The sequence below is a fragment of the Sceloporus occidentalis genome, unplaced genomic scaffold (genome assembly GCF_023333645.1).
Source record: "Sceloporus occidentalis isolate IW3139 unplaced genomic scaffold, rSceOcc1.0.p SCAF_29, whole genome shotgun sequence".
Classification (NCBI taxonomy): domain Eukaryota; kingdom Metazoa; phylum Chordata; class Lepidosauria; order Squamata; family Phrynosomatidae; genus Sceloporus; species Sceloporus occidentalis.
Genome location: NW_028317009.1, coordinates 4,626,146 through 4,640,236, shown reverse-complemented (window position 1 = coordinate 4,640,236; position 14,091 = coordinate 4,626,146). Strand labels below are relative to the sequence as shown.

At 42.0% G+C, this 14,091-nt stretch overlaps 1 protein-coding gene across 1 annotated transcript; it reads left to right on the top strand.

The window, feature by feature from the left end:
* Window positions 1-3,505: 3,505 nt before the first annotated feature.
* LOC149299136 (cytoplasmic dynein 1 light intermediate chain 2-like) lies at window positions 3,506-13,853 on the top strand. The gene is made up of 13 exons (XM_089486439.1): window positions 3,506-3,620; window positions 5,911-5,984; window positions 6,139-6,255; window positions 7,634-7,864; window positions 9,170-9,339; window positions 9,586-9,679; window positions 10,465-10,600; window positions 10,935-11,046; window positions 11,133-11,192; window positions 11,351-11,392; window positions 12,386-12,503; window positions 13,314-13,439; window positions 13,750-13,853. Exons 1-13 carry the CDS (start codon window positions 3,535-3,537, stop codon window positions 13,851-13,853), a joined length of 1,470 nt encoding a protein of 489 aa, XP_089342565.1. The 5' UTR covers window positions 3,506-3,534.
* The last annotated feature ends 238 nt before the right edge of the window (window positions 13,854-14,091 follow it).

Sequence of the window (14,091 nt, the reverse complement as noted above, 5' to 3'; positions counted from 1 at the left end):
TGGAATATAGTCATTTTGCAGATGAGTCAACATAACAATATATGGAGGGATTCGGGGAGGATTTAACCCACAGAAAATGTTTAGAGTCTGTGAAATATATATATATATATATTAGTATATATCATTGGTATATATATAAAAAATACTATATATATATATCAATATACCAGTCATCAAGCTGAAGAAGAGACCTCTGAGTCCTGTGAAGCTTGTGTCAAATACTGTCCTCTATGTTTGTTTATACCGCTTTTGTGATGTCTTTATTACAAAAGTATCTAGAATACCCACGAATCTTTCTTTAATCCCCCCCCCCATCTAGAAGATCCTTCCCTCGGGATCATCTGTAACGCCTATGGCTCATATCTGCGTGCCCAAATCAGCAGGACTTAAATATTTATTCTGGACTGTACAGAGTTGTTTATATAGCGGGTTATAACCAGGCAGTTTCGGAGAAAAAGCAGGGCCTTCTTCCACCCTATCCATGGAATTGGAGGGCAAAGAGCTTACAGCCACCTCTTGCCTTCTAAGAAGTAACTCCCCGAAATAAGTAGGAAATCACACTTTTTAAGATTTTTCCATAAAATATATTCTACGCGCCAAGCCGAATTTTACATGAGCTCACGCAAAAATATCATTAAAAAATATACTGAAAAATCTCATTTTTATATCTTTTTTTTATTATTTATAGCAAAATGTGGCCCCGTCGATATGTCTCAGGCTTATGGTATAGTAGAAACTTTTATTTCACCCCAGCTTTCAATGGTTTGAAATACACCCAGGAATAGTTGGGAATATTCGCAAAAATCATTATAAAAATGATTCTGGTGCAGTGCTTGAAAAATGGACTTATCTCCTTAGCAACCAATGGACTGGTCCAATCAGCAGGAACATTCTATTGGTTGCTATGGTGATAAGACCATTTCTGCATTACAATCTCCTTGTATACACCACCGTCAGGTAGTCTTGGAAGCAAAAAGGGGGTTTTATTTATATTTTATTATATAAGGAGAATTCTATTCTTCTTGGAGGAGAAGCAAGGATCATGTGATATATTGGGAATTATTATTATTAATAAACTCTCCTTTATATATTATTAAACTCTTTGTTTTCACAATGTTACAAAAATAAACTCAACCTCATATACAAAATATTGTCAAAGACTGTTTATGTAATGTTTTAATTCTAACGTTATCCTTTCCAGCTCAGAAAGGGCCAAACCTTACTGTTTTAAGCTGTCCTGCTATACAGTGAAATGGTTAATATGTCTGTGTTTTTATTCTGGATCTCCCCTGGGATTCCCGTGTGGTTTCTTAAGCATTCTGCTGATCAATAACAAAAAATATGTTAAAGCGAAAGAAAAAAAAACAAAACAACACCTTTGTGGAGAGAGCAAATGGTATGGTCCAGGAGGCATATTTAGCCAACAGAGGAAGATAGGGGCAGAAATAAGGCTGACATTTCTAAGAAGTGTGGCTTTTCATGGAGCTTAAGGGCTTTTGAGTCCCTCTCATGCTTTGCTAACCATATATCCCAAAAACAAACCAGGTTTTGGCAACATGTCCATATACACAGGCATTATTGTCCAGGCCAAGGCATGTGGACATTATTGGCACCATCTTTGGTCAAATGTCCATGATGCAGCCAACCCCTGAAGAAACCCTATATTGTTTGTTGACTTCTAACTAGTTCTAAATGTCTTCATATTCTTCCAGGAATCAGACGTATGGTGCACAACATTCTTCCCTCAACCCACACGGTGTTTGTACCAGGTCTTTACGCCACCGTCATTGTGGACCTTCCACAGACATGAACAAGATGCTGCCCAGACAGAGAAGTCACATTTCTGACCAAGTCACGGTAAATACACGGGGAATTTAATGGTCGGTGGAAAAGGTCATAGTTCCTGCACGGTCAAATTGGCCACCACTGTCCGTAAAGGTTCTAGGTCCATCCACAAAACCATAAAACAGGGTCAAATCTTCACCGAGTGCTTGGCTTCTGAGCTTTGCAGTCCTAAGGCTGAACCGTACTCTCGCCAGGCTTACCAGCCCCGCATATGAACCAAACTGAACGACCCTTGGGTGAGAAAGGTTCTTGTTTGCATCCTACCAGATGCCTGTGAGGACCCCATGCAGGGGAAGACTGGGTTCATGTGGCCCCAGTGACATATTCTGGCCTAGAGCGGCAGGTCAAGGGAGGGCAGCCTCAGGTACCATGCAACGTCATTACTCAATGGGACGGTTAAAGGGGAGATCACTCATCTCTCCAAGCAGCCCATTAGCAGTACGCAGAGCTGTGCCGAGTCGGCAGAGTCCTCCATAATTTCTTTCTGGGCCGCTCTTCCTTATATAGTGGCCACCTGTCATATCTCGCCAGCCAGAAGTAAGGACATTGGCAAGGAGGGTGCCGTGGGTAAGGCCAAGAGCAGCACTGAAGGTAAACATATCATTGTGTGACCAGAGGGAGGTTCAGCTAGGTGGCCCATTAACACCGGAAATATATTTGGGATACAATTTAAAAGCTATTGAATGCCTCCCAACTGTCCCGCTTTGAACAAGACAGTCACGATTTTTCCACTGCTATCCCACAGAGCTCTACTGCTGTTCTGCTATTCGGCACAGAGATAGAGCTTGGCGGGACATCAGGACTTACGTTGTTGATTTCATTGTAGAGTTGTGCACTTGTACTGTAGCCCCCCCTGAAGAAGGTATGCCATTAAAAATCAACTACATTGAATGGGGATACCATAATAGGAACACAGAAAGGATCCAGATGTGGTGTAAATCAATGTTAATATAGTCATGTTTATGTTGAACCATCACTAACCCAATTGCCCCTCTGCTCTCCTTGTCAGCCATCACCTGGGTGGTCCACACCAGGAAATGGCTCACGGTTTTCAGGTAAACTGGTGGGCTTCACCAGATTGGTTAGAATAATTCCGACAGATCATCCAGATCAAAACATTTGTATTATAACACGTCAACAGTTTCTGCAGACGTTATTGTGATTGCTTTTGATATGGGGGGAGGGCTGTTGAAAGACTGTCCCATCTGGGTGGCCAAATAAGCATTGAAGCCACCCTCAAGGTTAGAATATTAAATAAAAATGATGTCATGAAATGGTGACACCATGTGACTATTATAACACAGTGACATCCCCAGACAGTGACTTCATCCAGCTGCAATATGATGCTTACAGCCCTGGACCAGTACTACCATATGGCCAGCAGGTGTCAGTGTGATCATAAGTCGGCTCCTCCCGTTATGACCTCGCCCCAGCTGAAAGACCCAGACGCTTTGCTGTCCCTGATATTGCCTGATTGTAAATACTTGGTCGTGCCACTCTTTTCTTTAGGATAGCCAAATGGACGCACCCATTTTAATCTAATATGCATGTTTCTTATATTTTGCTATTCCAGCCATTGCATCTACGCGGGTCCAAAGATGTGCTACAGGCTCATCCTTGCCGCCCTCAAGGCGGGGTCCTTAGAAAGGACCGGGTGATGTCATTCTTTGTGGTGGCTGCAGTGGCAAGATGGCGGCGGAGAGGAAGCTGCTGGGCGCTGACCGGGGGGAGGCACCGGGAGTTGGGGGCGAAGAGGACGAGGGGCAAAGCTTGTGGTGAGAATGATGCCCTTGTGGAGGGGTTCTCTGGGTATAACCCCCAGTCCCTGGCTCTTCTCTGGGCACAGGGCACATGTCTGCCTCATCCCATTATAATGCACCCTTAGCGTCTGTCACTCAGCCTCATTAGAGTTGTCATCACTTTGTGACAGGTGACACTTTAGTTGAGTCGATTTCCCAAATTAAGGCGTTTTAGATGTTATTTGCCCAGAGCACCTAGGCCTTGGCATCTTTAATAAATGCAGCCATGACACTGTGGTTAATTGCACATACTTGTCAAACACATTGAGGCAAAGTTACAAATGTGGAGCAGTCACCATAGCAACCACTGGTGTGTCCTTGCAGTTTGCTATTGACTATTTGCCCCAGAACGGCTCTTTATAAATAGGGTCTAGCGAGTTATGCTGTGCGGGGGACGCAGGAAATCTTATGCATAAAGTAGCGTCTTCCCTAATATTTTGGAACTTTGCTATTTAATATGATGTGTTCTCTGCAGACACCGGTGTGTGTGTGTATATGTATATGTGTATGTGTGTGTGTATATGTATGTATATATATATATATATATATATATATATATATATATATTTTAAGAGGAAGAGGGCATGGCTGAGTGTACATTGATGCGTCTGCTTATTTTCAGCACCGTTGGGGTTATATGATACGCCATTACTCTATCATAAAACTCTTTGTGTATTTGGCCGACGCTCAGCCTCAACTCGCTTGCCGGCAGGATTCTCCGAGGTAGACGGGGCGGAAATACAATGTGTCGGAAAGACCTGCCAGCTTAGTCATGTAGGCCTTTGGCTGTGATATCCCGGTACTTACGGCTCCCACTGATCTGTCATCTTGCCACATTGCTTTACGACGGCGGCGGGCATCTATATACCACTGTTATTATTTATTGTTCTATATGGCGCCATCATATTCATGATTATCATCTCATCATGGCATGTTATTAAATATAATAATAATAAATATTTAATAATATAAAATATAAATAAATATTCTGATAATATAATAAATTAAATAGAGCTTGTATCACTGTCCACGGTGAAATCTGATTTTGTCACGCGGTGTATTAGTGACGTGGCTCACTTTTGCATCCCAAATCAGGCAAACCTTGGTTTTCTTCCCATTTGCACCCTTTGCTTTCTGTTAATGTGTCTTTTTTTTTTATTTTTTTTTTATTTATTTTTTTTAGGGGCATATGAAACAAGACTGCAGCCTGGTTTGGGGTTTTTATTAGTAATAATAATACTTAAATGTAGTCTGCCTTGGGGAATACCACACCCTGGTGTCAAGCTGATCGCATGATGCTTTTTTTTTTTTTATTAATTTGTTAAATAATGCTGCATACTTTTATGATTTATAATACAAATATACAGTGTTTCTTTCTAGAAGCTGTCAAAACAAACACCATTCGTGTAATATAATATTTTGAAGTCATCTTGTTGCTATTAATTATCAAACATAAATATAACAATGTAAATAACTGGGGCATTATGTTATTTCACTATATAAATAGTAAAAGTGTTAAGACAAATAAATTAAAATGAAATATAATATATGTACGTGGGGAAGGGTCCTCCATCTTTCTTTGAAATGATGTCTTATCTCCTCTGCGTTGTGATGCGCTGTATGATGGTGCTATATAAATCAATGAATAGTAAGAATAATAATTTAGAGTCGCTTAATGAAATATTATAAAACAATTCTTATCGCATTTGTATATAGGATATACGGTGCTTCCATGACGCCATGCCGGGAAATGTGGACTCTCAGTTTGGTAATTACGGTCTGCCGCAGTTTGCATAAATGCTCACTATATATCCTTGTTTAATACGTTATTTTTATTGGGTCTGTTGTGATCTAATCATATTATTATTCTCTGTTTCAGCTAGTACTGCTCCAGAATATAGGCGCAGTAGATCTTTTCCTCTGGAATTTTTTTCCACGCATTATGAGGTTGTGGGGTCCATGTTGTTCATTTATTTAATACCCAGAATCCCAAGCACCTGACAGGTCTCCTGACCTTTATTGATGGTACACGGGTTTGACCTGGATGGTGATCTCTTGTGAATTTGCTTGTTGAATGTCCCCAGTAGCAGATGGTATGAGGGAAGCCTGTGATCAGATATTTCACTTTCCTTCAATGTAGCGTCTCCTTCAGATCACTTTGAGTGACCAATCGCAGGGTAGCGAATTGCATCGTACCAAAGACTGTCCGCATGTCCACCTAAAGAGTCAGTTTACAGTGAAATAACAATTTCATTTATTTGTTTAGGTCATCTATTCTCAGCGATGTTTCCACCAGGGCAAGAACAAAATTACCTTATGGCAAAAACATACTGGTACTTGGTAAGTTCTGCCTGTGAATATACTTCTAGTGACTCTGCTTATTTCCAGAACTGTATTTGCTCAGTCTTTAGCAATGAGCCCAATGCTGTAGGGCATCGTCCCAACTTGTATCCGATCAGAACTACTAATGTGAATTGTCTTTGTGTTCTTACAGGCGAGGATGGATCAGGAAAGACCACTCTTATGGCGAAACTACAAGGAACGGAGCATAGTAAGAAGGGAAGAGGGCTGGAATATTTGTACCTGAATATACACGACGAAGACCGGGATGGTGAGTGCTGCTGATGAACATCCAAAATGTCCAAAAATATTTGGGCCGTTGAATAAAGTTGTTCCTGCCTTCCTGTTGTGTTTCATATCGATGAAATTCCACGGAGGCTGCCGTCCTTATATTATTATTATAAAAAAAAAAAATGGGGATGGGGCTTTCGCTAGTACTTTAGCCTCTTATTGGGAATTATAAATGTATAGTGTAGTAAAAATGCTTTTTAGAAGCACATTTGATATTAATCAACGAGGCACTGCCAGAAGAGAGGGCATGTTGTAGAGTTTTATGTGAAATACTTACGGTTGGGAAACACTGGCAGCGTCTCTGGCGATTGGGAAGTTTATACAGCCCTGACCATAGACCTTACTCAGGCGGGCTATGCAATAAATACTGTCCGGTATTTTTTGGGGTAGCACGTGGCTGACCAGGTAGCTGCAGAAAGATGGTTTATGTTATCTGCTATCCCACGTGGATGAGCATTTCTTGCCCTCTGGTAGGAAAAGCGTTAAGCTTGTTTGATTTTCTCGATTCCAATCCAAGATAGAAGAACTACACGCAAAAAAATAAAATGATCCATCCATCAATTGCTAAGCTATAGACTACAACTCCCATGGTGCTCTTTATCTTAGAAGACAGAGCTTAACCTAACCCAAGGTTCCTTAGACAGAGATGCAATTAGCCAAATGCCATAATAAGTACATCCTAAGGAAAAACCAAACATTTTTAATACATTTTTTCCACTTCAGAACAGCGATGGATTGTCTGCCTGGGTGGGGCATGGTTGATTTAACTAGTTCAAACAAACCTGTCATTTGAGCCACGCCACAGTTAAGCTTATGGCTTTATTCTGCGTCTCATTTTTAAATAAAATCTGTCAACTTTCATCTTCACCTTTTTTTAAAGCTTATATGCGACCTGCCTGTGTCGAGTCCATGGATGTTTAATGTTTATCTATTAAATGAAAGGAAAACCAACAGCACTGCGGAACATCTATAATAATATTTTACTGCGCATGGGGGTTTCCAGCGCTGTCACTTGGCTGATAACCGCTGTCATCTCTTTATGCTACAGCTTGCCAGCGTTTCCTTGTAGACAGAAATTTGCATTGACTACCCGTGCCGGTTCCTATTATAGAGACAGACAGACTATCTGTAGCTGGCAGTATGTCGAGTGACGCCTCTCGGCATCAAACTGCCAGCTATTTACGGCGCCCATTAGTGCCAAGTAGCAGCTGGGTGACGAATTATGCCTCATATTGTCTAAAAACAATGACTGCTCTTATACTGAGACCGAGCCTCAGTAGAAATATTTGTAAGCGTGTTTGTGTTTCTGGTAAACGGAATCATTTTTACACGAACGCCTTTTTCCCCCCCCTATACAGATCAGACCCGTTGCAACGTGTGGATATTAGACGGAGACTTGTACCACAAAGGCCTTTTAAAGTTTGCGCTGTCAGCGGATACGATCAGGGAGACTGTGGCCATGTTCGTGGTGGACATGTCCAGACCCTGGACTGTTATGGAGTCGTTGGCGAAGTGGGCCGGCGTGTTACGGGAACACATAGACAAACTGAAAATTGCCCCCGAGGAAATGCGGGAGCTGGAGCAGAAGAGTAAGTCTGCCATGGGGTTTCCTGGTTAATATGTGAAGGAGAAAAACATTTCATCAATACTTGACTGAGAAGAAGAGTTGATCACAATGTGCAGGAACGGCTATTTTCTTTTAGTATTCTTACGCAATTAATGATGTTTTTTTTGGTGATTTCAATTAATTGGTTAAAGCTTCATCTGTGCTGCTTCTTGACTTTAAGCTGATGGGTAGACCATTGGCCTTTGTTACATCTAATGCAGACCTTATGCTCCTCCGTGGTATTGTGGGTTTAAAGATTCACAGCCCCCAGGAAGTAAAAGATGGAGAGGAACTAGCTTTTTTTTTTTTTTTTTACTTTGCCAAATGGGTGGTAGATAAACGGAGCAGCCTTTCATCAGAATTGGTAGATGCTAATATGTGCATTTGGAACATGCATCGTATAGGCATATGGCTCCTGAATCTAAGACCGAGTACTGACCTAGATTGGCTGAATGGGTCTTATCTGCTGCCTAATTCTATATTTCTAGCCGCTAAACTGTAGGTGCAATCATTACAAGATGCTGGTGATGATCTACAGCCCCTCCGTGAGCTGGCTTAGCGTGGTAGGACTGCCATCTAACAATGATGCCCCAGGCTGCTTACCCCCCCCCCCCCCGCTTTAATCGACCCCTTCAAGCAAAGCATAACACGCTGTGATTTCAGCTCATGCAATGCCTGTTTGCTTCAAGAAGCGATTGCTCATTTATTTAGTAAACTATGCTGAGTAATAGAGAGTAGTTCTTGTCTGGATTGTCTGAGGGAAGCTGATGGAGCCCTACATGTGCCGTGAAAAGCGATCCCTCGTATTACAACTGGACTGAAAATCTACGCTCCGACCTCCATAAGATTATTGATGCGGATACGGGACGCAGCCTGGTCTAGAACCACTAAGCTTGACAGAATTGTGAAAGAGTTGTGATGATGTGATCTGGAACCTGCTGAAGAAAAGAGTCTGCGTTTAACGTTTCTTTATTGTGTCTGGAAGCGTTCAAATGCTCCGCTACGGAGCAGAACATGTAAATTCACCTGCATAAAATCAGACATGGAGGCCTTTGGGCAGCGAGCATTCCCATAATCCTCCTGGGGTGAGAAGATGAGGTTAAGAGTCCGATTTCTTGATATTGCAGAGATTTAAATGGGTTCTAGATTTATTAATTTCTTTCTTTTTTTTTTTTTTAAACCAGGATTTTCTGTAGTTCTTGAACAGGTTGTGATGGAGTATCATGTTATGCGGATACAAAAGGCAGGAACGTATTGGGTATTTTTATATTTCTTTCTTACCTTGCAGTTGTTAAAGATTTCCAGGAGTACGTGGAACCAGAAGGTTTACCTGAAGGGTCGCCGCAGAGAAGGGGACCTACAGCTACTGGGACAGAAGATGACAGCATCATCCTTCCACTCGGTGACAACGTTCTCACTCACAACCTCGGCATTCCTGTGTTAGTCGTCTGCGCCAAGGTGAGTTTGCGCAACCTCGCCGTCTGTGCTTCAAACTGTCTCCTCTGGGGTGTTTAACTATATCTCTGCCTACCCATTGTACAGCACTGCGGAATATGATAGCACCATACGAAACAGGAGCCACTACGTGTTTCTTAACCCAGCAGTATAGAATATGGCTCTCAAAGTGATAAACAGAATAGCAGTTTTGGCAATATATATATTTGCCTTTTTTGTACGGTCTTGTAACTCTGTGTTGTGTCTTAGTGTGATGCAGTGAGTGTGTTGGAAAAAGAGCACGACTACAGCGAGGAACACTTTGATTTCATTCAGTCGCACATCCGGAGCTTCTGCTTGCAGTGTATCCTTTTTATAGTAATAATCTGTCCTTTATTTCTTCTTTTTAAGACCAAGTGCAGAAAATCCAGCTCTTTCCTTAGTCCAAGACGGAATAAGCAGGCTCTAAACTCGCAGGTCGCATTAATTATCACTCTAATGGTCATCTGGATTTCCAGTGCCTTGCAAAAGCACTTTCCTATTTTGTTTTATTATGACTTGGAATTAAAATGGATTTTTATTTGGATATACATACAGGAACATTCTTGATGGAAACCTGTTTTCCAGAGATTTGAGACCATGATGGAGGTTCCCCTTCCAGCTGGACAATTACCTTAGCATACTGCTGAAGCAACACTCGAGTGGTTTAAATGTCTGGGGATGGCCTCGTCAAAGCTCAGATCCAATTGGGAATCTCTTAAAGATTGCTGTAATAATAAAAATAACCCCACTAAAAAATCCATTTTAATTCCAGGTTGTAGTGAAACCAAATAAAGCAAATGCCAAGAGGGGTGAATGCTTTTGCAAGGCACTGCAGTTAATTGGATTGAATTAGATGTCATCAATGAGTTGTCTGGTGTGACTCCTCGGTGATTTAACCACTTGTGGCAAACGGTGACCTTCGCCTACACCCTAGTTTTCTAAGGATGGACGCTTGCATCTCCCCATTCGTTAGGAAGCTTTAAGTAGGCTGGCAGTGATCACGTCATTGGAGAGAGCGTCTACAGAAGGTAATACTTTAAATTAGTGTGCAGCCTTAAAAAGCTTGCTTTTTCCATCGCATGTCTTTTCCTTAACTAAGCATTTCAGATGGAGCTGCCTTAATTTATACGTCCGTAAAGGAAGAGAAGAACTTGGATCTACTGTACAAGTATATCGTACATAAAGCGTACAATTTCTACTTCAACAGTCCTGCCTTAGTGGTGGAGAAGGACGCTGTCTTTATGTAAGTCTGCTTTACATATATATATATATATATACCCATAGCATAAACGTGGGAACATCTCATGCCGAGAATTTACTGATTTGCACCCAAATCTTGATTGTGAAGTAACTCTTAATTTAAGCACATTTGAACTTAAGACCAGCAATTGCAATTGGGTGATTATACCACTTTTAATAGGTACATTTTCTGTTAATTGCTGCTCCTTCTTGGGGATCTGGGGTTTAGTATAATGGATTTAAGGCATAGAGGGAAGTATATTTGAAATGCGTGAAATAAGGTCTTATACCCAGCCACCAGAACGCCTCTCATCATTTGACTCCTCTCATCCTTTTAGTCCTGCTGGTTGGGACAACGAGAAGAAAATTGCAATTTTGCATGAAAATTTCACAACTGTGAAACCAGAAGATGCCTATGAGGGTTTCATCTCGAAGCCTCCAATAAGAAAGGTAATGGCTACTCGGCGGCCTGAAGGCTCTTCCGGGACCTGTTGGGGATCATCTTTTCTCCAGCTTAACATGTTTTTGTTTGGCAGCTTGTCCCAGATAAGGAGGTGGCAGCAGAAGACGAGCAGGTGTTTCTCATGAAGCAGCAGGTATGTGGATAGGTGGCTTTTGTTTGATTTGTGGCTCAGAGTACTTAATATTACTGAACATGTGTTTGGTGAAAGTTCTATAGGATCTGCCAGATCTGGTAAATACTGGAATGTGTGACTGATGTATTGTTCTTTTTTTTTTCCTTGTGTATATATAGTCTAACCTTGCAAAGCAGCCGGCCACCCCTACGAGAGCTTCCGTAAGTAGTGCTGGAATAAGCATGAGCCGTGCAGTAATGCGCTTTTCAGAAAGACTTCTCGTTTGGTGAATTGGTGGAATTTGCAGCAACCAACAGAATGCAAAGATGGAGAGGAACTAGTTTTTTTTTTTTTTTACTTTGCCAAATAGGTGGTAGATAAACAGAACAGCCTTTCATCAGAATTGGTAGATGCTAATACATGCAATGGAAAATAGCATTTTGTACCCCCCTTAAATCCATTGCCGGGTCATCAGTTACCCCTACTCAGCACCTTCTAAGATAGTTCTTTTCTTCCAGCTATCTGAATGTTTTCCAGAACGGCCTCAGTGGTTATCTGGATCAACAGCATGATAGTCACAAGCTCTGAAATGTGATATCTATGCTGTATTTATACAAAATGCTTATTCTGCTTATCAAAGCCCTAGAAGCTTTAACCCTTTGAGACCTGTATGTACTCTCTTCATTCAAATCTCTAAATTCATCCTCCCTCCCCACATTACTGTGAAATAAGGAGGGCAGGTTTGTCCCTTCTTGTAAGAGCTGTGCACCCTGGATTGGCTTTCCATAATGCATTGTGAATTGGGTAAATATGACTACTTAACTTTTGGAGTGTACCTCATCTAAATACATGTAATATACCGTACTTATCCACGTATAACACGCACCGGCGTATAACGCGCCCTCCCCAGGACCAGAAGAGAGGGAGACGTGGCTGAAACTCGTGCATCTCTAGGACTCGTCGGCGTATAACACGCAGGCAGGGTTTCAGCTTCGTACTTTAGTTATAAAAGAGCGTGTTATACGCTGATAAATACGGTAAGTTTTACTTCACTGGGAGGGTAGATGCTGGACAGCCTTCCAGCAGACATGGAAGAGGTTAATACAATGAAGAATGAATGCGAGATGCAGGAGGAGAGATACACCTCTCCTCTCTGTGCATTATGATAGCGCTATAAAAAATATTAAATAATAAGACAAGGCTTCGTCTTGCAGGAATCTCCAGCGCGGGCTCCTACAGGATCCCCTAGAACTCCGGGTCGCTCTGGCACCGCCACCGTACCCAGCTCCTCGCCGATGGCGGCAGTAAAGAAACCAGATCCAAATATTAAAAGTAAGTGCGAGCGCCATTCTCTCTAGATACTGTGTGTCTGGGGAAAGCACTTTAGCTTCATGTTAGGCCGTTCAGCTTGTTTTCTTCTTCAACAAATTTGGTTTGGATCTAGGAGCCAGCCAAAAAAGTTACAAGCCAGCTTCCCCAATCACGTTATTTACCTGGCGCCTGAGGTTTGTTGAGCCTTGCCATTCTCTGACGTATTTACACCCAACATACGGTAACATGCTCGCAAACATTAGCACCTTACAGTTACACACGCACGCATTTTATCCTCATGTACACTAACGCCATAAACTAATAGACACACTACATGCTGACATACACACGCATGCTAATGCCATACTGTAACATAAGCAAAACCACTAGTACCACACTCTTATACACATGGGCACACACTGGCTAACACTATGCATGTATAAAATTCCACACTCTAACACTGTGCACACATACACACGGAATCTGGCGCTACAATACAGTAGAAATACTGAATCTGTCACTATACATTTACACACACGCACTGTACATATAGCACACATACACACACTGATACCACAATACTACACACACTGACCCCAGCACCCAACATATACACACTGACACTACAGTACTACACACATACACACACTGCCCCCAGCACTATACATATACACACTGACACTACAGTACTACACACATACACACACTGCCCCCAGCACTATACATATACACACTGACATTGAACAATTGAACAATAAAAATTATGTATGATGTCATGAACCTTTTTTTACGCGCCAATCATTAAGTGTAATCTGGACTCGTCCAATACAGATGCCTCTGCCAGCGAAGGAGTCCTGGCCAGTTTCTTCAACAGTCTCCTGCATAAAAAGACAGGGTCCCCAGGCAGTCCGGGGGGGGCCGCCACGCAGAACGCACAAGGATCAGCCAAAAAACCAGGTATGAAAAGACCTCGACAGAATGTATGGAGCTTGATGCTCATCAGGATTCGTTACTTAAACCCATACTGTTCTCCCGTTTCAATGCCCAAGAGAGTGTTCCTTGGGTGGTGGATGATTATCTGTGTTATCGGGTGAGCTGTAGATTTCTTTTAAAATTAGCACTTCTGTTTTTTAAAGAGAACATATTTAATTTCTGAAAAGTGCAGCCACAGTTTATATTTAGTGATTTATGTAGATGAACGAGGCTAGTAAATAATTGGTGTGATACTGATTTTTTTATTTGTTTTGTATTTTTGTTTTGGCCGCAGGACAGAAACCTGTACTGACCAACGTCCAGGACGAGCTGGACCGGATGACCCGCCAACAGGACACTGTGTTAGCCAACTCTTCTTCTACAGAGAACGAGGCCTGATCTCCTCGGACAGCTTAACGCATAAAAAACAAAAAACACTTTATGTAAATGACCAAATAATAACAAAGTATAACAAACTGCTCTGCACACAGTGGATACTCGGTGGAAAGCGGAGGACGCCCTCACGGAAACTCTGCCTTGAAATATGCCGTTAAGTGCAGGAAAGGAACGGCGTCGCTCAATCTTTCTGCACCTTATGAGCACTTAACAGGTTCTATTTAGGGGCCAACCCGCTCCC

Coding starts and splice junctions, on each gene's coding strand:
- LOC149299136 (XM_089486439.1), top strand. CDS start 3,535: ATGGCGGCGGAGAGGAAGCTGCTGGGCGCTGACCGGGGGGAGGCACCG. Junction 5,985..6,138: donor CAAAAACATACTGGTACTTG/GTAAGTTCTGCC, acceptor GTGTTCTTACAG/GCGAGGATGGATCAGGAAAG. Junction 7,865..9,169: donor GCGGGAGCTGGAGCAGAAGA/GTAAGTCTGCCA, acceptor CTTACCTTGCAG/TTGTTAAAGATTTCCAGGAG.